The sequence below is a fragment of the Cyanistes caeruleus genome, chromosome 18 (assembly GCF_971803275.1).
Source record: "Cyanistes caeruleus chromosome 18, bCyaCae1.hap1.1, whole genome shotgun sequence".
Lineage (NCBI taxonomy): Eukaryota > Metazoa > Chordata > Aves > Passeriformes > Paridae > Cyanistes > Cyanistes caeruleus.
Window position 1 is genome coordinate 13,771,874 of NC_141718.1, and position 25,539 is coordinate 13,797,412.

Sequence of the window (25,539 nt, forward strand, 5' to 3'; positions counted from 1 at the left end):
TCCAGGACTAAAACATGCTCAGGGTATTATCCTCAGCGGCATACATGTCATTGCTTTTCTTGTAGGAAAATAGATTTCATCTGTAAGACCAAGTTTTCTTGTTCTCCTGCTGGTAGAAATTATTAATTTCTAATGGTCTCCAGTACTTCAGAGGGATCCTCACTCAGGAATGATTTGCATTTTGCTCTTTTAAACCCAAGAGTACATTGTGAGAAGTAGTGGGTCTCAGCTGAGCAAACAAGCAGTTCCAGAATGCCAGAGATACCTGCCTGCAAAAAATGTGTTGGAATCAGTCAGATTGAGAGATTGCTGAGTCTCTGGAAGTAGTTAATGAGCTTGTAGAATCAAAACAGGAGAACCGAAAAATAGCTGGAGGGGGAAGATGTGTGAGCAGCAGTGACTATTGGTGATATGGCTTTAGCATATCTAAAATGAGCCATGTCTCAGTAGTGAAGACATACATATATTTAAGATGAGGAAAAGCCATTTTTCATTCCCCAGGAACTAACTTCCTGCCTCATGCAATAAAGCTGTAGTATCCAGATCCCTAAGTGAGTGGGTGGACCTAAAAAAAAAGTTCCATTCCTGGGCAAGATGGCTGTGAAAGACCATCACCTGCTTTCTGTGTTCTTCTGAACCAAGACTGAGTACTGCACTGAGGCATCTTGGCATTGCCATTGCTTTGCTTCTGGAAATCTCCTTCCAAAGTTTGGAAAGCAAACAAATGGAAGAGTGAGGAGTCATGGAGGTGTCACATACTGGAAGTTAACAACTCTATGCTGCTCTAGGTATTATTTCAGATTATTTTGGTGTGTTCATTGACCTGTTTGGCAGTGCCATGGGTACCATGCCTGTTGTCCTCTGGGAGAATGTGTATTTGGGGTCCAGCTTCTGCATGCTCACTGTCCTGCATAGGACACGCATCTTTACGCCTTGTGGCCTCAGCCCTGTAACTATATCGGTCCCTGTCAGCTGTCTCAGTTACCACTGCGTTAGTGGAGCAGGTTTGACCTATGCCCTTCTAGACTACCACTGTGTTCTTTCCACTAGCCACAAATATGTTTAGCCCACCAGCAACTTCCCTACAAGCTCTGACTGAAGTGGACTAAGCAGCTTTAAGCAGCTTCCAGCCTCCTGTTAGCTTGATTTATCCAGGCTGTCTCTTGATGATGGCCAGTCACACAGCACAGTCCTTGGTAAGCAGCTGTGAACTCCAGAGCATGCTGCTGTGGGAATGAGGTGAACAAAACTCCAATGGGACACTGCTTAGAAAGGAAAAGGGATTTTCTTTGTAGTGGTCTAAATGAACTGACTGGCTACAGTCTCCAGTTTCCTTCTGGCTGGCAACCGAGTTCTGCTTTTTGGAGAGATATTGGTAATCTCTAGGAGCCAATTGCTAGCCTGTCATCTTCTTGCTTACCTTGTCCTATGTAAATCTTAGGCAAGGTTGCTCCTCCATTGGTGTGTTTCCTTGTGTTTCACAGCCACAGTTTATCTCCCTGTGAGGAGAGCAGGGAGGGAGATGTCTTCTGGGTGTGCTGTATGTAACCAGGCTGCTACACCCCCAGGTGTGGGGTTGCAGGCACTGTTTGTCCTGGTGTGAGCTGTGCCATCCCTCAGCATGAACCCATTGTATTGCCAAATTACAGAATCACAGGATGATTTGGGTTGGAAGGGATCTTAAAGCTCATTTTGTCTAATGTCTTCCTGAAGCCTTCTCTAGACTGAACACCCCCAGCTCTCCTAGCCTGTCTCCAGAGCAGAGGAGCTCCAGCCCTTGGAGCATTTCTGTGGCCTCCTCTGGACTCAGTCCAGCAGCTCCAGGTCCTTCCTGTGCTGGGCTCCAGGGCTGGAGGCAGCTCTGTAAGTGGGGTCTCGCCTGGGTGGGGCACAGGAGCAGAATCCCCTCCCTCCCCTGCTGCCCACGCTGTGGGATCAGCCCAGGGCATAGAGAGTTTCTGGGGGCCAGGGCAAACAGCTGAGGCACTGCCAGCTCTCACCCACCAGCACCCCCAAGTCCTTCTACTCAGGACTGCTCTCAGTCCATTCTCCTTGGGGAAAATGAGGTTTATTGAAGGAATCTTAAGTAATACAAGGGTGATGTGTGCTTATAGTCAGCATTCCTTTTTTGTCTAGGAGGGAGGCAAAAAGGAGAGTTCCTTTTACATGGTAAGTTTCTTAAGGTAAGATCACATGCAGTGTAGGTTTTCTGAATGCTGGGTCCTATTTAATGTGTAGGACAGATTTGTCTTTTCTCCAGGCAAAATTTAGTAATTATCAGAGATTAAAGCTTTTCTGAGAATAATCCTTTCCCTTAATCTCTGCAAGAAAATTACCTCTTTGGAACTCCTTTTCAAGCCTGAACTTAGTCCTGGTTTTGTGAGAACTGTTCTCTGAATCACATTACCAGGCAGAGCAGGCAGGGCCATGGGCATCCTTATACTTTCCAGTTCCTCTTTGACTTCCTCATGGATCCTTCCTTCAAATGTGTTTTTGCACAGTTTATCCCTGCTATTGTGCCAGTGTTGACTGTCACCTCTAAGCATGTTTAAGATGCCGTGTCAGTGGTACCCTCTCACATAAGGTTTGATTTTTGTATGTTTTTGTGTTCCCTTTGTACCCTGGTACACATCAGTTCAGCAAAGGCTCTCTGGAGTTGCTCTCATTGGGTGAATGCCTGAAGATGTCTGTCTGTACCAAATGGCTGATACCACCCTTGTCCCTGTATGTTTCAGCGGAAGAGAAGGCTCGTGAGGCAGAGAGCAAAGCCCGTGCCCTCGAGCTACGCCTTGGAGGGGATCTCACTCGGGAGTCTAGGGTGAGCCTTGTGCTTTTGGCAGCATGTCATGTTTTGGGCACCAAGGGATGGTTCAGAGCACTGGCAGCTGTGTGCTGGTTAAGCAGGTGGTGGCTTCAGTCAGCAGTGAACTTCCAGCATCATTTAGGCATCTCCATGACCTCATCTCCAATGGATGTGCTTCACCATCTTCACATGATGTACAGCCCAAGTGAGAAGTGTACTGGCGTTCCCCTGCCTACACCCCCGATATATCCTGTGTGGGAAGGTGACCTCCAGACTCCAGGTGCTGTTTGCTGACAGCCTCTGTGGAAGCAGCCTGGGAAACAGAACTAGAGCTACGGGCTTTCTGGCTGTTCCCCACTGCCTGTGCAGCTGACTCTGAGGCATTTGGGCTGGGGCTTTTGGAGAGGGGCTCTTTGCCTTTTTCCAGTGGGACTGTGGCTTTGAGAGGGTCAAGGCTGAGCCCTGGTGCCTTGGTGGAGGTTGGAGGAGGGCTGTCAGGGACACCAGGAAGGTCAGCAAGTAACAACAGTTTAAAATCACTGAGCTTCCTATTGGTATGTCATGGAGACAACAGTATCCAAGTGCTCTGGATGTCTCCTTGTGCTCCATTGCCACTGGCTTCAATTTCCTTAATCCTTTTTTTACATGTAGACGTTCTCCTTCAAGCAACTGTGTAGTTGTTTAAACAACCCAGCATAAGTGTGCCCTACATGTGGAGTCACACTGGTTGTCAACATCTACTGCTTGTGACTTTTTTATGTTTAAAACATTTTTCAGCTCTTCCTGAAAGAGCAGTAAATCAAAAATTGAATGAATTTTATGAATTCCCCAGCTTGACTATGCTATGCCTATTTGCAGGTGACACTGCGTCAGGTCCAGAACTTGGCCATCACCATGCGGCAGGAGGCTGACGTCAAGAAAAGGATTAAGGACGCAAAGCAGCGGTGAGTGCAGGGACTTCCAAACTCTGGAGTACCTAAGCTGTTTGCTCCAGGTGCTCATATATCTCTCCTGTTTTGCATGTGTGTTTGGTTCAGCTCAAAGCTTAAATATCCATGGGCATTTTATATGCCTGGGCTGTGAAACTGAGCAGCTGGGGCACTATTCTGGTTGCCTCTGCTATTCCTCTCTTACCTGCTGAAAGACATGTGTTTCTCTGGATTGGGCTTTTTGCTGTAGATGTTTACCTGGTTTTTGCATCAGTCTTTTTCACTCTTTTGCTATTTCACCTGCAGATATGATTCAGGCTGATAAACAAATGTTCACAAGTTACAGTGAAATAGCTTTAGGAATTTTAGGGATGCTTTCTAAAAACAGGCTGAGTTTTGGTGTAGCCAGTGCTGCAAAATCCCAATGCATTCTTCTGTCTTAGCTCTGGTGGCAGTTAATGTTGGTTTTTGATGTACTCACAGGCATATTTCACTCTTCATATACATTTGTTTTTCATTTCTCAAATGAAGTGATAACCAGAAACAAATGCTCTTAAAACAAATGCTGAGTCTGAGGAAGTTTGGGGATTGGGATACAGCATGTCTCCATTCCCACCTATCTGTGTGCATGCTCATTTACGTGGCTGCCTAGGTCAGAACTATCCCAGACTTATTGCTGGAGATAGATCTAATGCATCTTAAGATGCTAAAAAGAAGTAAATAAATACAGCTTTAATTTAAAAGTGCTAGAGCTGGGATCTGAATGATACAGAAGCTTGTGAGAGAAGCTGTTTCCTTCAGCTTCCACATACTTTTCCATCTACACCTTGTTCTTTAATTCTTGGGTTTGGTGACATTAGTGTGCAACAAAAAATTTTGTGAATGGTCTTCTGCCCTTCCTGCCCATGGGCAAAACACTTCTTCCTGCTAAGCTGACCTGCAAAGAAATGCTCTGGGCAGGTACGTGGCTTTCCCTGTGCCCCCACATTCATCACTAGTGATCAGAAACAGTTCAGAGGATCATGGTTTTCCATAGCATTGTACTTCATTCAGAAAACAGAAAAAAATCCTGAAAGATGTGTATAATAGGATAGCTTCTGTACTACCTAATCCCTGTTGTCTTTTGGAAAATTCTTGAGTTACAGAGGATGTACTAGGATAGTTTTCTTCTGTTTCCCTGATGCTGGGTGCATCAATGAAAGAAGTGCTTTCTGGTTTCCAAAGGCTGTGTAAGATCAGGTTGGATCTCAATCCAGACAATAGGACAGGTACTAAATTTCTAGTAATGAAATCCCTGGCTTTCTACCCACCACTTTGTTTTCCATGGTTTGGATGATAATTTTACTTCCTGTCCTCTCTGATAAAAATGAGGAGACATTCTTGTTTTGTAGGTGAGTACGTGCTATTTCTTGAAGTGTAAGGCTCTACATTCTTTCCCAGAAGTTAGAAAAAGAAAATGAATCCCTGAGGTGGGTGTTCTGCCACACTTGCTCGTGCTCTTAAATCATAATTGTCTACGTCGGTGAGCGGACACCAAAGGGTCACATTCCAGCCCAGCAGCTGACAGTGTTCAAAACCCTTCTTGGCAAAGATTTAAAATTATTGAAAGCTGCTATTTCAGGTCTTTTCCTAGGAATGTGCTAGTCACCTTTTTTAAATGATGATGTGTCATTTAAATGAAGATGTGAGTACCATTGCATCTGTGTGAGGGAGGATGGCCTTAAACAAAAAATGAATATGAATTTATTTTGGGGATTTATGTTGCAAAGTTTCACCATTAAGACAGACTCAGATCTCATATCTGCAGGTGATGGTTGTGTAGGGTTCATGTGTGCATGGCTCAGGTCTTCCTAATATCTGATATTAGTAGACAGTTAACAGAACATTTTAAAGAATTCCACAATCTTAAGCTAACCATTTAAGCAGAAGTCAAATTCCTCATTAAGATAAAGCACATAACTACGAAGGACTTGATGGGGGCAGGTGGGGAATATAGAGGAGGTCAAAATTGAGAGGAATGGGCAGGACTGTGGTATAGGCTTTGCCTTGCAGTAGTTACTGGGTTGGACATCGCATTTGAGGATACCTTCAACGTGAAGCTGAGGATCCTTCTTATGAAAAATCCACAGCATGGGTATCAGGGAAGCTGTGGAACCTAATTAAGTTAGTATGTTGAAGAGCAAGACTTCTGTTTGTGAGACACAGGGATCTTGTTTGATTTATAGCACAAAGAGATTAAAATCTCAAGGCTTTTGCGCTTAATGGCAATAGAATTCCTGGTAACCAAAGATTCAGATTCAGAAATCCCTATGGGCTCACAAATGTACTCAAGGCCAATTTTTGTTGGAGTCATCTGCTGCATAGATAAAGGGGAAATCATGCAAATTGATCTCCTGACATTCCAGAAAAAAAACCAAAAACCTCTGCTTGGGCTGTGTGTTCTATCCTCCAGCTTTCCAACTTAAGGAGCAGCCTTGTGAAATTTGGAATTAGGAGAACTTTATAGAATCAGAATATCAGGACTGTAGTTTTATATTGAAATCTGAATTTCCATGCTTTATCTAGAAAGAGATATATAGCTGGAAAATACAAACCAAAATAGCATGGAAAAGGCCCAGTCTGGATGCAGCAGTGCTCTCATAAAACTGTTTCCCCTGAATAAAAACATCTGAAGTAAAAACCAGAGTCCATTCTGAAGGAGAAAACATATTCAAATGAATAATTAAATTATCTGTCCAGACAAAATTAGTATCTGTATTGCAAAGTTTTTGTATTTTGTTCATATTCAATTGCAATCCTCTTTTGATTCACCAAAATATGGGTATGATCTAGTGTCAGTATCCAGCTGTAATGGACAAAGACTCTTTAAATGATTAGGGTTAAAAAGTGTGTGTTTATTGGCAGTGCTGGGCCAATGTGCAGGGTCACCCCTTAATACGCATGGCTTTGAGTACAGGTGAATACAGGCTTTTTATTTACAGAAGTATTGAATACAAATGCATATTCATAACTCAGTTACCACCCACTCTCTGCTTCTTATGCTAATTAGAAAAAAAGCAATTAAGCATGCACAGTTTGTTCCTTGAAATGAGTCGGTGGTCTCGTTATGGGGAGGGGTCATATAAGGGAGGAAGGGATATGGCTCTTCCTCATTCTGACCTTTCTACCTTTTCAATCCAGTGATTGAAAAGTGACAAATGAACCCCTGGCCATGTTCCTAGTTTCATGTTTCCAATTAGTTTCTGGTTTGCAATTGTCTTATGTTCTTGAAGTTCCTTACAAGATTCTACATTTCTCATTACAAGCCCAGATGAACAAACGTAAGGTTGACAGACAATTAGTTATTGGCTAATGATTAGCTCCCAATTCTAGTAGTGCCTCTCTATTAAATTTAATTAGTATTAGTTTTTTATTAAATTTAACAAAAATTGATTTAATAAAGGTCTTAGCTTTTCTAATGTCTTAAATTCTTCAAAGTTTATGCTTCACTTTCAACAAATGTTTTGTATTTTTCAGAAGTAGCAATTTACAGGATTAATTTAATTCTCAAGGGTGCTGGATTTCCATACCCTCTCTAACACCAGCAAATAATATGCTTTATTTTCAGCATCTCTTAAGGCTCTGTTTTGCCCTCTGCAGGGCACTGAAGGAACCCAAGGAGCTGAATTTTATCTTTGGAGTAAACATCGAGCAACGTGAGCTGGATGGCATGTTCATTTATAACTGCAGTCGGCTGATCAAGATGTATGAGAAGGTGGGCCCACAGCTGGAGGGTGGCATGTGAGTCCTGCAGATTTTTCTGCAATCTTTTTGCTTAAGCCCAGTACATTTCTACATCTGACTTAGGCTGTGCAATAATTGTGTTCTGCATTAATCATTCTTCATGAGCCTGAGGCTAGCTCATTTTGTCAGTCTTCAGTTTGCATATATTTAATACTAATATTTCCCTGGTTTCTTGATAGAGAGTTCTCTACACAAATTCTAGTCATCCCTGCACCAGTATGAGGTGCTTGGCATTTGGTGCTGATGCATGCTGGTAGTAATAATGCCTCATTCTAGAGACAGGCAAAATAGGTCTTGACAGCAAATACAAATCCTTAAACCCATCTTACATTTTGCATGGTGGTTCAGGTTGCCAGCCTGTCAGTTTAATGTTTGTGACTCTATGTCCCTCTTCCAGGGCATGTGGAGGAGTGGTAGGTGTGGTGGATGTGCCCTATTTGGTTCTGGAGCCAACCCATAATAAACAAGACTTTGCTGATGCCAAGGAATATCGACACTTGCTGAAGGCCATGGGAGAGCATTTGGCTCAGTATTGGAAGGATGTCGCAATAGGTAATGAAGCTTCACTATTACCAGGGTCTGGAAGGAGAAATTTGGGTGGCTGGAGGGCAGCCAAGAGTGCAGATGGTGATTTAGTGGTAATGGCTCCATACTGAGCAGGATGTGGTTTGTTTTCCAGCCCAGAGAGGTATCATCAAATTCTGGGATGAATTTGGTTATTTATCAGCAAACTGGAACCAGCCTCCATCTAGTGAACTGCGCTACAAACGCCGGAGAGCCATGGAGATCCCCACCACGATTCAGTGCGGTGCGTCTGATCCAACTGCTTTTCCCTGGGGAAGGAGGGGACACTCTTGGCTGCAGATGGGGACAGTTAAATGCATAGGAGATTTGGGATGGACCATCGTTATCCCTTCCTAGGGCCTGTCTACTTTGCAGTTTGCCTTTGTCTGCGCTCAGTGGTACTCTGTGACATCCTGGCATAAGGCTCCTTTTCCTGCACAGTTCACTAATTGATCTTCAGGTTCCCTGACAGAGCAGGGCAGATATGGCCAGTAGCAGTGTTAAGAGGAGGCTTAGAAATGTCATATGAACTGGAACTCACTGAAAGGCACCCATCCCAGCACCAGAATAACATCTCAAATATCCTCACAGGCAATAGGAAGTGGCCAAGTAATTTGTACCCTGATGCACTGGCCTGCACTGTGTCAGCACAGAGGGCACCTTTTACAGTTACCTTGGAATTTAATGCAAGTTCTCTTCTGTGCACCTCTAAACAGCTCTGGCTTAGCCTTTGTTACGGTAATGGGAAGGTCAATACCATCACTTTGTCACCTGCTAGTGTGACACCAAAGTCTCTTATTTTCCCCCCAGGACCTGAGAATGTGGGCGTAGGAAGGAATGTAAGGCCATTCTTGTGGAATTATTTGTTAGACTGTATTGCCTTGATGGTTGTCTCAGTCTTTTCAAGTTTCCTCTGAAGGAAGAGGGGCTTTACTCTCCTTCTTCTTGTCTTCCCTTGTTGATATGCTTCCAGAGCCTGATTTAAGAACGTTTGGATTTTCTTGGCAGAACATGATTTTGTGACACTTTTGGTTTCCTGGTAGGCCAGCAATACTCTGGAAGACAAATTTGTGTCCCTGGTTCATCAGAAATTTAATTTGTTGCTGTTGTTTTTTGGGTTTTTTTTGTTTTTGTTTTATTTTGTTTTTTAGTGGATAAGTCTCTGATTTGTGTTACTTTTATATCATTAAGAGACAGCCTGACCACTGGGCTGAGCTGTCATGTCAGGACTGGCTGTTCAATTCCGTTTGTATGTGTCATTGTTGCAGCAGGAGTGTGAGGTCCTCTGGTGCTGGTTGATGCCAGGCTTCATTGCATTCTTGTTAGGGTTGTCTCTGAGGGTTTCATTCAAGCATTTTGTGAGCACAAAGAAAGAATTGACTTAATATATTCTGTGACCGTATCACTTTTTTTTGGCCACTAGTCTTACTGTTGTTGGATACACTTTGGTGCAGTCCTTGGGCGTTAAATGGGCTATGGGGAAAAATTATGTGTATTTCTGACTTGCAAAGCATCTGTCTGACAGATGTCTGTCTGAAGTGGCGGACTCTCCCGTTCCAGCTGAGCTCAGTGGAGAAGAACTACCCTGACAGCTGGGTGTGCTCCATGAACCCTGATCCTGAACAAGACAGGTAAGAATCAGTTAATATTAAAACTTTTCTGCAGGGTGCCATATCTGCACATTTGGATCTTTTTTCTGGTCATCTATTCTTTGAAAACAGCTGGAGGGATTCTGTACCTTTAAGTTGTGCTCACAGTCTGTGAAAAAGCATCAATGGCAATTGTATAGGAAGCTGAATGCTGGATGGGCATTTGCAATGTGCTGATTGCAGAGGACATCCTCAGCAAGTGACAGGTGACACCAAACTGGGAGGAGTAGCTGACAAACCAGGCAGTCACAGATCCATCCAGAGGGACCTGCAGGTTGGAGAAATGGGCCAGCAGAAACCTATCCTGACATTCAACCAGGAGAATGCAAAGTCCTATCCTTGGGGAGGACAGCCCCAGCACTGGTGTGTGCTGTCCATCCCAGAGCTGAACAGGCTCAGGGTCTTCTAATCAATGTATACTAACATCTAAAGGCAGGCTGCAAAGAGGACAGAGCCTGGCTATTCCCAGTGGTGCCCAGTGGCAGGACCAGATACCATGGGCACAAGCTGGAATGCTGGAGTGTCCCTCTGCATGTCAGAAACACTTTTTTCCCTGTGAGGGTGACCAAATCCTGGCCCAGGTTGCTCAGGGAGATTGTGCAGTCTCAATCCCTGGAGATATTCCAGGACGTGGTCCTGGGCTCCTGGTGCTGGAGGGGAGGAAAGCTCCCCAGAGCTGCCTCTAGCCTATCAACCAGTGATATGATGAAATTTGGATCCTTCTGCACCAGCACCAGAAACACTATTGTAGGTTTAGATGATATTAATTTTGCCATGGGCAGAATAGATGGCAGTTGAAGAGCTGTCATGGTGTGTAAGAGCCAACGGAGAGATGGGGACTTCAGGTGGTTTTTCTTTATAATGCTGTTTATTCCATAGATTAGGTTACAGCAGGGGCCATGGGTCAGCCTATAGCTGCTGGCTATAGGCAAGCCCTGTGTCCTGAAGCCTTTTTGGTTCTGATTACCATGCATTATATCTCTTTCTTTTGCTGTGCATATAACCACATAACCAATCAGCATCATACACAATACCTTTACATTTACATACATCCTATCAAAACTGCTAGAATTACCATACTATGTTAGTGACTAACTAATCATCTGAGTTAGCAATTACATGTTAAACTTTGAAACTTGTTTTGCAGTGGAAAATTCTTTTTGCTTTGTTAAAAAACATCTTTCTGTCTGCCTATGCTTTTTTACTTGGTAGCAAACATGCTTTGTTTGAAGACCACTTAACCTATTGGACTTTTAGCCATAAAACTTCCTTCTAACTGACTAAACCTTTGCTCTAAACCTTCCAACTTGACTAAACCTTTGTTCTCTCAGCTGTCTCAGCATCAACTATCCCTAAAAACATCTTTTTATATATCAAAGCTTGCTTTCATTTCTAGAGAACCTTCTGCTAAGCATTCATATCCATAAAACTTTTCTGTTAAATTCTCATCCTTCCCAACAATGGCGCAGGCCGGGACTTACGTGAGTTCAGGGGACTTTGCAGCTGTCTTTATCGCTCCTACTGCTCCCACCCATCAGATACCAAACTGCAGCAATTCCACTTGATTGAGGTGAGCCTAGGAGGGACATTTTGCATGCTTGAAGGAGCAGCACAGTGGTTCTTTCTCCGGTGATATGTGTTACAGTTACAAAATGTAGGTAGAATCTAGTAATTTATTTGAGTGAGAAAAATGTTTGCTCTAGGCTGCTTCTCTGTGGAGAGCAGAACTGCTGGAAGCCAGTTCATGTCTTTATTGTGTAAGGAAGGGAATCTGCTGTACTGTAACTCAGGTCCCTTGGCTCAGCGCTTAAAGACAAAGGGATGAATCCAGGCAGTAACTTTTGATTGGAATAAAAAATCTAACATCTGTGGCTGAAAATTTTACAGAATATTGATGCTATTTCAAAGCAGTGGCTTTCTGGCTTCTTCCTTTTGGTAGCTCCCAGTGGAAGAATACCTGTGCTGACACTTCCCTGTTTGCTCCATGTGTATGTAGAGCTCTGAGGAGTGTGGCAGTGCTGATGATGTTCCTGGACAAAATGCTGGGGCAGGGCTGAGCCTGGAACCTAAGAAGGGGCTGCCACATCCTCAGCCCTTCAGGTGGAAGCACCTGAGCGAGGCTCAGAAGATGTTGCTTGTGGTTACACACAAACACAGACAGACCGTGTATGTACACACATCCAGCCCCACAGATAGCACAGGTGGGCATGTCCAGCATTCCCACAGACTGCACCAGCAGCTTCATCCTTTTCCCTCTTGGCTCGTCAGGATGAGGGGCCACTAGTAGAAATACTCATGACCATACCTGGCCTCCAGATCCCATGCCTCTGATTACTTGCACTGGGATAGATGGGCCCTGAGGCCTGCAATCCCAGGGGTGAGGTGTACAGATCTCCTTCTGTGGTTACACACAGCACACAAAAACTACAGACCTCTGTGTCTCACACTGGACATCTCTCTGTTTTGATTGGATTGGAATCCTTGCTCTTCCCAGGTACTTTCCAACTAGAGACACCCACAGCTCTGCCTACACCCCTATACCCATCTCCATCAACTGGGGAGGACTCACCTGTGCCTCCAGTAATCAGCTCTTGTGGGTCACCCTTACACACCCCCTCCCCTGCTTCCAGTTACCCTCCTGGCTGGCTCCTCTGGCCTGACATTCCTATGGCTCATGTTTATTCACTTGCTTGTAGTCACACCAGCTGGTAGCACTCAGGCACATGTGACAGGTGGTCCCACTCCAGCAGCTGGCACTTGCACCCCAGTACACACATGGAACAGAGGCCCTCACCTAGGAAAGGGAGAGACATGGAGGTTAGTACACAGAGGTATATTGACCAGCCAAAGGTTTATGTACAACTGGCCCTTGTTATAGTCTATTTTTCCCATGTTTGTTCTTCTCAAATAATCTCAGTCCTTTCCTTTACCTGCTTTTGGTTCCTCCTGGTCCAAAAGATGTTTCAGAGGGCTTATTGTGTCATTGACCAAAACATGGGGGAACTGTAGAACAGTCCTGGCAGGACCCCACACGGGGTTTCTGTTCCTCTGAAGAGATTTGCATTCCCCAGTTCCCAGAAAACACAATTCACATCCCCTGAACTGCCTATGGGCCTCTGGGCTTGTGGAAGTAGACCCTAGATGGGCTGGTAGCTCCTGGGATTGCAGCTCCTGGGATGGCTTGAGGGTAGCCATGGAAGGGTGTTATTCAGGTCCCCTCACCTGCCATTATATTTGTGCACCTCTGTCTGCCGATGGGATCTTTATTGTATCACCTACCAGGAACTTGATTTTCTGATGAAAGAATTTAAACTTTTTATTTTCAATACCTTGAAAATTGGGGGTGGGTGGGGGTGGGTAGCTGCATTTCATGTGAGAATGTGTTGAGGTGTTCTTTGGAGTGAGTCTGAGTGCCTCCACAGTGCATGCTGTGCCATCCTACATCCCCCATGCAGGAAGCTGGGAAAGGGCACTGGTGAGCCGAACTTCTGGTCATTTTAGCTTTAAAAGGGATCTGAGGAGTCTTACTCTGGAAGAATAAATAACTCTAGGACATTTTTGGATTAAATAGGCTTACACATGCTTTCCAGCAGTGAGTGCAGTTGTGTCCCTTACAACATGAAGCAGAAGTTCCTCCAGCACTTCTTTGGCTCTTTGGCTGGAGCCAGTTCCAAGAGCTGCAATGTTGGGTCCTTTGTGGAGAGTTTGGACACCTTCACATCTGTGTCCTGACCATTCCAGGTATTTGCAGTGTCTGAAGGATGTCATGATTTGAGAAGCAAATGGGTGGGGCCCTCAAGCTTGTGTTCTGTGAGAGTCTGTGCAGGGTCTCATCCAGCCAAATTGAAAATGAAGCTATGTCGGAGCAATGTCAAGTGTTGAAACTCTCCTGGCATCAGAGATCATATGGTAGTTTTGGCTGCCTTGGCACAGTGTCCACTCTTGGCATTGAGCTGTTCCCCACCCTTCTGGTTTGTCCACTTACACTTCAGTGGCTGCTCGTGCATGGTGTTCCAGATCATGGGATCTGAATGCCCTTCTCAGTCTGTCATGGTAAGCAGTCACTCCCTCCAGTGCCACTGTCTGTGTTGAGGTCAGCACCAGGTGCCACCATCGTTCACTTTGTTACAGAGAAGGCAGTGTCCCTGTTTCACACTGTGAAATACTGTCAGGCTGGCTTGCCTCTATTCTCTTATTTGATATCCAGTCGGATCCTAAATGTCATTTGAATGGGCGGCTGTCATGGTTTTGGAAGACAGGTGTCTGCCAGGGAGGGCAGGAGCATCCCTTGGAATGAAAATTGTGAAAAATGAGGTTCACATATTTTTTATAGAATTTAAAAGTTTAATAAAAAGACAATTAGGAGATAAAGTATACAGATATGGCCGGGTGTCTCTGCATTGAGCCAAGAGAGCACACCTTAACAAAGGATTGTCCCTTAAAAACAGACCCCTACTTCATATTCATAAATTCTCATACATATTCATACATTCTTCTTAGGATCTTTGGTGTTCTTTGGTTTAACCGAACTCTTGCCTCTTTCCCAATAGATCGATTTTCTTGGCGCCATCAAGATTTTACATTCCCTGATAACAGAAATGCAATAAATTCCTCCCCTGGCGTTCTGGTCACTGCTGTCTTTATCTGGATACGATAGTTTACGAATGCAGGGGGCCTCTAGTTATCTTTTCAGTCTTTGGGTTATACAAACAAAAGTAGTTTTTATTTTAATACTATGCTATAGTATAACATATATGTATTATACTACGATTTCTAAGTTTCATCAATAACAGAAATAAAGGAAACTATATTAATACAACAAAATTTTCTAATCTTATACATATCTTTCATTCCAATATTTGTGAAAAGCCAACAATATAACATGTATCTATAACAAAAATGTAGACCCCTTCCCTCCAAATTATTATAGTTTTGAAATCAAGGGGCTCTCAGGCAGAGATCTGAGGGTAGGAATAACAGTTCTTTACTAGTGTGCATAACGAGGCAAACATACAGCAATAACTACAGCGTTAACAACAAAACAGAGCCAAGACCCTGTGACAGCCTTTGCTTCACAAACCCCCTCGGGCGGTCAGTCCTGGTGCTCCTGCAGGGCTTCTGAGGAACACTCAGCTGGAACAGCAGGGATGAGCTGAGATCCTGGGCCAGTGGCTGAGGTGGATCAGCAGGGATGAGCTGAGATCCTGGGCCGGTGGCTGAGGTGGATCAGCAGGGATGAGCTGAGATCCTGGGCCAGTGGCTGAGGTGGATCAGCAGGGATGAGCTGAGATCCTGGGCTGGTGGATGAGGTGGATCAGCAGGGATGAGCTGAGATCCTGGGCTGGTGGATGAGGTGGATCAGCAGGGATGAGCTGAGATCCTGGGCCAGTGGCTGAGGTGGATCAGCAGGGATGAGCTGAGATCCTGGGCTGGTGGATGAGGTGGATCAGCAGGGATGAGCTGAGATCCTGGGCCAGTGGCTGAGGTGGATCAGCAGGGATGAGCTGAGATCCTGGGCTGGTGGATGAGGTGGATCAGCAGGGATGAGCTGAGATCCTGGGCCAGTGGCTGAGGTGGAACAGCAGCTCCGCGGCGGTGGCTGGCACTGCCACACGTCCTGGCAGGGCAGGGGGTGTGAGGCCACCAACGAAGAGGGAAGAAGGAGAAGAAGCAGCAGCTCCGTCTGGGTGATGGTGAATTCCCTTCTCCCCACCGCAGCAGCTCCTAGTGAGTGTCCTGCTCTGAAGCTGAAGAAACCAGCCAGCCCCCAGCTGCCCCTGCCCTCCCTTTCTCCTGCCTCTCTCCCCACTTAGGCCCAGCCAAACTCTTTGTGTTTTTCAAGCACCCACCAAGTACCAGCAATCAGGTTTTCCCTGACACTAATGGGTTAAAATTCCATTGGTGAGACAGAACAAAAGGAAGGATGCATAACTGCCGACAGTGGCTGAAACACCAGCTGAAGATGTTTGTTGTCTCAAAGCTCCTTGAGCACCATCAGAGTCTTGGTTTTAGTCCATTCTGACTACCAAGAAAATTCCTTTGTTCTGATTTGCTGCCTCCAGTGATGCAATCTCTGTATTTGGATGCCATGAAGAGTCTGAATTTTTCTTGTCGAAGAATTCAAGGTGCTTTCTTTCTTTACTGTGCTATAAGACACAGCTTGGCAATGCTTCCAGCCTTACCATGACCTGGAAGATGCATTTCTGTGCTAGGAAACTGTGTGTGGTACCACTTGTTCAACTTTACCTTTGGGAACTGCAGGTTTTGTGTCAGGCAGTAATTTTGTTGTGATGACACACACTTCCTTAGCCAAGGAAAACACCCCAGCAGTGCTTCAGCTGGGAAGAGGCTGATGCAGGAACTGCTGTTTGTGCTCCATCTCACTCACAAAGTTGATCAGTGTGTATCTGGTAGATAGAGATCTTGATAAAATCATCTCTCCTCAGTTTCTTGGAGCTCTTGAGTGTTCTACAGTGAGAGCAGGGTTCTCTGTTTACTAATAAGACATCTGCAGGTTACCAGTTTGGCTCCAGTGCAGAGTGAGATCTGCTGGATCTCTTGTGTTGTCAAAGGGCTATCTGCTGCTTTCCTGGCTCAAACCATTCCTGCATGATTTTACCCCAGCAGGGCTGATCTTGGTCTGTCTTTCCATGACTCTGTTTGGTGACAGGAGATGAGCCTGGGCTGAGAGGTTCTGCCCTCTTTCTCTTCTGGCAGTGCTCCTGAGGGCCAGCTGCTTAGCCAGCACTTTGAAGGTGATGCCAATCCATTTGAGAGAGTATTTCCTACCTGTTTTGCTTCTCTCTCAAGAACTCTTCCAGGATTCTGCACCTGAGAGGACCTGGGAGAGTAGGATACTCACCACTGTTGTAGACCATAGGCTGAACAGGATGGAAAAAGCAGATAGCTACAGGATGTTGCAAAGGACACTGCCAGACCTTGAGTGGCAAGACAGAAGGCATCTGAGGCTGGAAGGCTTGTGGTAATGTCTTAGTCATGGGTTTCTGGTACTGTGCTTTCCTTTCTGAAGAGAAAAAAGTCTGCAGAAAGAATTGATATGAAGAAATAAGCTGATTGGAAGGAAAATAGTTGAAAAAGTGGAGTACGGGTGCAGTACAGAAGCTATCACAGCTGTGTTACAGTTCCTGGGCTCGGAATTTGTGATTCCCAGCATAAATGCCTTTTTATTAACAACTATGCTTTTGATCCTTAATTAATATCTGTTTTTCAAGATGAAAAACACTGCTTTTGAGATTGTAGCTACTGCAGAAAGGCAAGTGGCTTTCCTGATGCATTTGGAATGGGATGTTTGGATAATTCTGTGTGAGATGATACAGGTTCTGCTGTCCTTGCTGAGGTTGTCTTGCATTCCCTCCATGTTAGATGTGAGGCTGCAGAGCAGAAGCAGAAGGTACCACTGGGAACTCTAAAAAAAGATTTGAAAACAAATAAGGAAAAGCAGAAGCAACTGACAGAGAAAATCCACCAGCAGCAGGAAAAGCTGGAAGTTCTGCAGGTGAGTCTGGGGGTCTCCAGCTAAACAGAGCAGGTGTGATGGACCTCCTTGTGCAAAGGGCTGCTGCTGAGTCCAAAACCACCTGTGTTCCTCTGTGGGGCTGGGACTGTTCTAATAACAGAAATTGACTATCTCAGCTTGTATTTAATCTTCTGTTGTGAAAATGGGAATAACAGCTGAAGGGATTTCTCTTGAAGGACACAAGATACACCATAAAATTCTTGGTTTTAGCCTGGAAAACTTCTGGGATGGGTTCAGGTAGCCCCCGACAGCTTGTAAACATGACCTTTCTGTTTTTTGTTCGTGGTGGTTTTTTTTTGTGTGTGTTTTTTTTTTTGTTTGTTTGTTTGGTTTTTTTTTTTTGGTAGAAAACCACTTCAATTCGCTCTCAGTCTGACTTAAAGAAACTGCCTCTGGAAGTGACCACACGGCCTTCAAGGGAGGTAAATGGGATCCTACTGTAGGCTTTTACTCCTTTATGCTTCCTTAACTGTTCTGAACAGCAGTTCCCCACTCTTCTACCCTTCCTCTCTCTCTGCTTTCCTTTGTTTCAGCACACCCGAGCTCAGCGCCCACGATCTCCGCCTTTGCCTGATGTCATAAAGAATGCTCCCAGCAGACCACCAGGATCTTCACCTCCTCCCAAGTACTGCAGTCAGCTGAAAAAGAGCTCTTCAGATCATCCAAATACCAGCTCTCCCAAGCTAGCCAGCATGCTCTTCAAGGAGGAGGCCAGCACTTCCAGGACATACCATCACACTGTGACATCTGGGAAGTCTAACAGCACTTTAAAAACTCTTGCCAAATCAGGTACAAGCATGAAGCCCCTCTCTGGTCTGCAGAGCCCCAAAAGCCCACGTGAGACACCCAATCCAAAAGCTGCCAAGGTGCCAGCAGTAAGGAAATCTGCCCCTGGCAGATGTTTACAGGTAAGAATCAGTGGGATGAAACCCCTCAGCTCCTCACCCACTGTCACTCTAAGCTTGTCTGCTCTTTCCTGTGTTATGTGCACTGTGGGCAGTGCACAGGCCAAGAGAACTTTTACTTTACTCTTGGGTTAGGGTGCCATTTACACCCCTCGAGAAGACTGGTTTCATCTCTTTCCTGTTAGAGCAGATTGTTTCCCCAGGAAAAAAAAACGTACGTGGAGTGGTGGGGTGAGCATTTGCATGATGATGTAGCACCTCTAAAACCTTCCAGAAAAACTAACTACCAAATTAAATACTGGATGTTGAGATTTTTTTTTTAAAAAAAAAATTTGGCTTCCAGAAGGTTTTGGTTGGAAGCAGGCTGGAATTAATAGCTAGAGCTTGTTTCCGTCTTTCAGGCCTCCAGCACTCGAAAGAGGGCCTTGAACATCCCAGAGGATGGGTCTGAGGAGGAGGGGGAACCCAAAAAGGAGAGGACAAAACGAGGAAAATTTTTGGCGGTGAAAGAAGAGAAGGATTCCAGTGAGGTGGTGGTGGAGGTAAGAATGTGCTAGTTTCCCCAGCAGAAGGTACTTATCAGGTGTTTATAATCTTGATGGGAGATAACTAATGTGAGCTCTCTGCTCTCAGCTCACAGACAGTGCTGGAGAGGAAGAGTTGTTGGAACTGAAGAAAGCACAGAAAGGTGAGAAATGATCCCTTGGGCTGCCACTAGTATCTGACACAGAAAAGAGCTGTTGCACCAGTTAAACGTGTGATTTCTTTAATGAGATTTTAAAATAAGAAATAGTGTAAATTTGAATTCCAAACCCCAAGATTGCTCTAACTTGCATGAAACATTTTGGTGGGGAACCCTTTGATTAGACCAGAGGCAGCTGTGGCATGGAAAGGTCTGTGATTGATGGCTACATCACGTTGACGGGGGTGGGGCTGGGCTGCAGGGTGTAGCTGATGGCATGTTCACTCTTCCTGAGTGGATCATTCAGCCATGCCAGCTGGAAAATGCTCAGGGCTGTATCCAGATTGACTGCACTGCTGTGAAAGAAGAGGGGCTGGGAGACCCGAGGAAGGGTGATTGCCAGGTTGATACTGCACCATCTGCCAGAGCAGGGCATCTTTTCAGCATGCTTCCAGGGAGATGTCCAGAAAGTGACCCACAAGTACCAATGTGTGGTAAATTCTCCTAGAGCCCATTATGAGACTGTAAAGTCCATGTCAAACAGCTTGGAGTACAGGAGAAACCTTCCATCTGGAATTTCCATGCATCTTCATGTTTCTCAGCAAGAGCTGACCTGTATGCTGATTGTGTTTTGATGGTGTCCATACTGTTTGAGGGCATTGTCACAGCTGTCCTCCCTGCTGAGGTGCCTAAATCTCTAGAGCACCTGTAGAATGTGCTCTCCAGCATCTGAATGTTTGCAAACACCTTTGCTTCCCCCTCACAGACAAGGGGCTGCACGTGGAGGTGCGTGTGAACAAGGAATGGTTCACAGGCCGTGTCACAGCTGTTGAAAAGGTCAGGCACGCAATCCGGTGGAAGGTGAAGTTTGACTATGTCCCTACAGACACCACACCAAGGGATCGCTGGTAACTATCTCAAGCTACTGGATTTTGGAGGCTTGTTTTGTTTTTGGGAGGAAGGGTCTGTTTTGTTCCCATAGATGCTGAAGACAAATATGCTGCTGTCATGGCAGGAAACCTGTGAGGTCAGGACTATCCAGGGCTTCATAAGTAATGGGCATGACAGACTCCATCTGTCTGTCACTCTGATGCCTGCCCTGGAGGCAGCTGTTCTAGTTCTAGGCAGTGTATAGAGGTCTAAGTGACACTTGGGTACAGCTTCTGATGAAACTGTTAAGTGTGTTTCACGTAAGTCCAATGTAGAAAAAGATTCCTGACATGCCCTTAATACTTCTTCTCAGGGTAGAGAAAGGCAGTGAGGATGTAAGGCTTATGAAGCCTCCCTCTCCTGAGTACCAGGCTCCAGACACACAACAGGAAGAGGAAGTGGTCATGGCTGAACCTTCTACCTCAGACTGCGTCAGAATTGAGCCTGACACCACTGGTCCCAGCAGCAGCCAAGAAACAGTTGACTTGCTTGTCCAGATCCTTCGGTGAGTTCACCGCAGACCTTGTGAACTCTGCAATCTGATTGCTTCAGTCTGTTAAACTCCCAACTCTGGCTTTGTGTTTTGTTTTCCTGCACAGGAATTGTTTGCGATACTTCTTGCCTCCAAATTTTCCAATCTCCAAGAATGAGCTGAGTTCCATGAGCTCAGAAGGGTTGTTGGCATTTCCCTTGGTGAGTTCAGTACTTCTAGAAAAGTAAGTTTGTGTTTTACCCACACATATTCCATTCGTATGGCAAATGTGCATCTTGCTGATGCAAGAGTACACTCTTGAAAAGATAATTTGGATCTTCGGCAGACTAACATAGCTGACAAAAAGAATGAGAGCTTTGAGAGATGCCTTGAGTCTTTTAACAGTTGTCTGAGGATTTTTCTAATTAGCTTGCATTTGTGTGGGAATGCTATTGGCTGCTGCTATCTTAAATTCTTAACCATTGCTGTTAAACTTCTGTAAAAGACAGAGCAGGTTAGAGGTTTGTAGAAACAAAAACCTCCTTGTTTTGCTCCCAGCCTTATAACTTATCAGGAGACAATCTTAAAAATTATAAATAATACAACAAATAATTATCCCCAGATTCACAGAATATTCTGAGCCACAAGGATCATCAAGTCCAGCTCTTAGGTAAATGGACCATACAGGGATTGAACCCACAACGTTGAGTGTGGATTCAATTCCTATATAGGCCATTTACTTCAGTGTGAGAGAACATGGAAGCCAACCCCTTCCCTTCCCACTTCCCCAGGAGAGCAGGTTGCCAGTGAGTCAAGCTGCACACTTTAAGACTTTTGACCTCTGTTTATTTGAGCACAGGACAGGTGGGACTGAGCTTCCACCAGCAGCCTGGTACTGGGAGGCCCAGTGCTGGCTGGAATGCAGGGCAAGGGAACTGGCCTCTCTGACTTTCTTCTTCAACATACTACCAAGAGAGACCTTTCCAGGAGGCACATGTAAAAAGCTGCCTGCAGATGACCACATGACCAAAGCCAGTTCTGTTTTTAAATCCCACACTCGCAGTGTGTGTATTGGCAGTCTCTCTTTTGTCTCCTCCCCTTCTGTTAACTCAGGCATCTGCTGGCATTTGCTGGAGTTACCACTCCTGCTCCTTCCACAGGACATCTTGGTTGTGTCTGGGGTTTTTGGTGAGTGTAGCTGTCCCTACCTTGCAGTGAGAGGCTGTGTTGTCTGGGTGATCTGTACTAAGGATACAGTGTACAGGGGATGTCAGGCCTGCAGCATGTGTGTGGATTCAGGGTTTTTAAAGTACACTGAACCCTTAATCTAAATTCAAGCAGCTTTGGGGGTAGTTCTGGTATTGAAAGAATGTGAAAAGCTGTGTGAAATCTGTACTGGCTGCAGTAGGCAAGTCAGATGTAAATATGAGCATGGGCAGGAGCACGCTGCAGGGAGGACTTGATCATGAGGGCCAGGAGTTTAGATTGTCTTACAGCCTGTGAGTGCTCATGTCTTTGTGATGCTTGGTGCTTTCTCTTAATTTGTCATCTGTTGTGTTTTGTCTACTACAGAAAGAATATTTTAAGCAGTATGAGATGGGTCTGCAGAACCTGTGCAATTCATATCAGACACGTGCCGATGCTCGGGCCAAAGCCTGTGAGGAAAACCTCCGGAACTCAGAGAGGAAGCTGAAGGAAACGGAGGAGAAACTGCAGAAGCTTAGGACTAATATCATGGCCCTTTTGCAGAAAGTGCAGGAGGTGGGTGGGGAGGAGTAGCAAACCCTGAGCTGCCTCAGAGTAGCCACCTGGCTCATCCCCTCCAGGCATTACAAGTATTTCAGTCCAGTATCTCACTGGGCTCCAGCTTCCTCAGTTGGGAACAGCTTGGGCTGTCACTGCCCCCTTTTGGGAACCAGGCCCTGGGTGGGAGTCCTGATGTATGTTAATTCTTACAGAATGATTTCTCATGGTGTGTACATAATGCACAGGTTCTGTTTGTTCTCTGCCATGAGGATGCTTGAGAATTTCCCCAGGCATAGGCAGTGCTTAGCAGGGCATTTTTGCCCCATTTTTGCAGATTCTGAACTCCACATAGAGAAATGCAAACCTTTAAACAAACAATAGTAAAAAGTCTTGTAGTGAAATTGATATATTAGTTAAACTATTAAATTAAAATATGAAATATATAATTAAAATGTTTTAATAAATAAACTAACTTTAAATATAAAAACTGCTTTCATAAAATCAGGATCTACCTGGAAAGGCTACTGAAAGTATCTGGAAGCAGTTGCTCCGTTTTAGGAAAATGTGTTAAATCTAAAAGAACCCAAACTGAACCTGCCTCAACTGAAATCAGTACAGTAAATCCATCACTTGAGTGCATTGTTTGAGCATCAGGTGCTGATGGGTTGCCAGTGTTGTCTTTCAGATGCTGACAGGGAAAGCTGGGGGTGCTGTCAGTGCAGCTGTCAGCAGGTAGAGAGTGCTGGAGGTTGGGGCATAGAGGCTGAGCAGGCCAGATGTAACAAAGGATGCTAAGCTGCTCTGGTTCCTCTTTTCTTGCACTGTTCTTCAGGATTCACTTCTCACTGGTATTCCTTGTTACTTTGGTTTCAGGACATTGATATTAATACAGATGATGAACTGGATGCATATATCGAGGACTTGATCATGAAAGGAGACTGAACAGCTCCAGTACAAGTCCTGGAGAAGTGCAGAAGAGATGGCTGCTACAATGGGAGATGTGGATCTCTGTGCAGGTGGACTGGGGCAGCTGATGAGGAGAGAGTTTTTTAGACAGCGCTCATGTTGATGTACAACTTGTTCCTGTGACTGTACATGAGAAACATTTGTGCTGTTTGCAGGAAATTTTTTAACTTTGTAGTTCTCCAAATCTCTTCCTTTTGTTTATAAATATTTATTTTTAAAAGAAATGGGAACTGTGCCTGATATGATGGGTGTTTTTAGTGATGTAGAAGTGTGAGTACCCTTTTTGCTACGCGAGTATATTCATATGCTAAGCCTGGGAGCTCAGAGCACCCTGCTTAGCTTACTGGTTCTTTAGTAAGAACCTGGCAGAAACTTAAAAGTACGCCTTGAGTTGTGGCAGAGGTGGTCAGGGATTTTTGTGGAAGATACTGAACTTGGGCTAGAGAAAGTCAAACCATGAATTGGAGTTAGGGACAGAAGATGTCCGTTTATGAGTGTGAGGGGATGGAACCTTGGTGGATCTCAGAAATTTAGCACTGGCACCTGCTATGAGCTTCCTGAACAGGAGGTCTCTGCAAGTAGGTGAAACCGCCACCATGGTAACAGCTGAGAGGCTGAGGGTTCTTACAGAAGAGGATCTACCTTCTGATCTACTTGCAGTGGGCTGTGAGCATCAGAGAAAAGAATGCTGGAGTTCACATTCTCTGCTTGTAGTCACTTAATCACTGACTTCGGCTGCTGTTTCTTTGAGACATAATTATAGTGTCAGAAGAACTTCTTGACTGCCTGACAATAAAGTGACCCCTGTTCTATAGTCACCCCCTCAGGTTTGTGTTGTTTTTATCAATTGCCTCTACCAGGTAATTTTATAATTAGAGATTTCTAATTATTAGAGAGAGGCTATTTGAAGCCTTCAGGGCCCTACACTGCACCACATCTGGGCCTGTGTCTGCAGCAAGGAAATCACCTGTCCCTTATCCTTCAGCTGCAGCCAGCTCCTGGTAGGCCACTTGTGGCCAAGAGGACTTGGTCAGAGTTTGTCAGCTGGCCAGCAGCTTCTCAGGCCCACTAGGACAAAGTGTCTGTGGACTCATGCTCGGAAACTGGAGTACCCTGCAAGCCACATGGTTGGAGAAACATGTTGTGAGCAGGAGGTACCCATTATCAGGGAGGTCAGGTGGAATGGACCCTTGGGGATGGATGTGTAATAGATGCTTTGCAGAAAACCCTTCCAAATGAAATATCTGCTGCGCAGAAAATCTTTGTCACTAATTGTTTATAGTCCTGAAGAACTCCAAAGTTTCTACATACCACAGAAGAGGGGGAAGGCTTTTGCTTATTACCTGAATTCCAGGTGCTTGTCACAGCACATGGTGAGACTGACTGCTTCCATCCAGAATCTGGGCATGACATCTCACAATAAATGAAGGTAAGCAGTAGTCCCCCATCCTCATACCCCTTCCTGCACAGAGGGGCAGCATTCCTTAAAGAAAGAAGCAGGCTCCACCAGTCTCCATTTCCTCACGCATATTGGAGGTTTGTTAGTTGTGATGATACACTGCAATTTCTGATGAAAATAATCTGGAGAAGATACATTTTTTTATTAAGGTGAAAGAAGCCTGTGCTTTGCAGGAGCCAGCAGACATTCTAGAGGAGGAAATTTTGTTATATTGCAGTTCAGAACTGCTGCTGCACACAGGCTTTAATTTTACTTTACTTTAATTTTAATTTTTTAATTAAATAAAATAGTAACATTTTAAATAAAAAAGTATTTTTTAAAAAATTTAAAAATATTTTAAATATAAAAGTAACATTTTACTGGTGCCACAGGGCACCAGTATGGGGCTAGCAGGTCTTACACAGTTCTTGAGCTTCCTGGAACAGTTTGATTCGCTACTTCTCTCATGTTAGGAAAGTGCAGTTGTTTAGAAGTTTGGGGGATTTCCTCCTCTGTTCTGTGGAACTTCTCATTTCCAGTTTTAACTTGTTTTTTAATGCCTTTATTTTTTTTCATTTTCTACCAAGGTTTTTTGCTAGGAAGAGCAAGCCAAGAACTTTTAAGTGCCAATAAAACATTTTTCATTCTCGAACACTTTCAGGCAATCCTCTGCAGATGCTTTTTTCTTTTTCTTGATTTTCTTTCTGTAAATTTGTTAAGCAAATCTGTGTGTAATGTCAGGTTTTAGTAACACCTCTAAAACCCATAGGCCCAGAATGCCTCCAGAGGGGATCCAAACTTCTGGCTCAAAGTGGGGTATGCTCCAAAGCTGTAGCAGGTGGTTCAGGGCATTTTCCTGTTGAGCTCTTAAAATCAGAGGTGGAGATTTCCTCACAGCTCTGCAACACATGATGTTCCCCTGGGTGTTCTTCCCTGGTATCACACAGGGGTGTCTCTGAAACATCTTGAAGGTCGTTCCAGCTGCCATCAAGAAACTGTCCCATGCCTGTAGCCCTGTCATGACACCTCTGTCCTGCAGTTAAGGCCCTTGATGCCTCAGGTGTTCCCTTAACTCTTCACTTTCAGGTGTTTCTTACAGCAGAAATACTAAGGACACAAGTTTAATTTTACAGAA

General features: G+C 44.8%; 1 protein-coding gene across 11 annotated transcripts in view; it reads left to right on the top strand.

Annotated features, from left to right (window-relative positions):
- Positions 1–23,784, top strand: part of MORC2 (MORC family CW-type zinc finger 2) — a 60,017-nt gene extending 36,233 nt beyond the window's left edge. For 6 of the 11 annotated variants that reach the window (XM_086856398.1, XM_086856400.1, XM_086856405.1 and 3 more), the window contains 16 exons: positions 2,736–2,818; positions 3,662–3,747; positions 7,372–7,512; positions 7,913–8,067; positions 8,195–8,323; positions 9,605–9,710; positions 17,112–17,244; positions 17,613–17,687; positions 17,799–18,173; positions 18,572–18,712; positions 18,804–18,858; positions 19,619–19,760; positions 20,096–20,287; positions 20,382–20,475; positions 21,827–22,015; positions 22,874–23,784. In XM_086856398.1, the coding sequence (XP_086712524.1) occupies positions 2,736–2,818; positions 3,662–3,747; positions 7,372–7,512; positions 7,913–8,067; positions 8,195–8,323; positions 9,605–9,710; positions 17,112–17,244; positions 17,613–17,687; positions 17,799–18,173; positions 18,572–18,712; positions 18,804–18,858; positions 19,619–19,760; positions 20,096–20,287; positions 20,382–20,475; positions 21,827–22,015; positions 22,874–22,942 (2,165 nt within the window). In that variant the 3' untranslated portion in view covers positions 22,943–23,784. Of the gene's footprint in view, positions 1–2,735; positions 2,819–3,661; positions 3,748–7,371; positions 7,513–7,912; positions 8,068–8,194; positions 8,324–9,604; positions 9,711–17,111; positions 17,245–17,612; positions 17,688–17,798; positions 18,174–18,571; positions 18,713–18,803; positions 18,859–19,618; positions 19,761–20,095; positions 20,288–20,381; positions 20,499–21,826; positions 22,016–22,873 lie in introns of all 11 variants that reach the window. The other 5 variants (XR_015277827.1, XR_015277829.1, XM_086856399.1 and 2 more) reach the window with 3 other exon arrangements.
- The last annotated feature ends 1,755 nt before the right edge of the window (positions 23,785–25,539 follow it).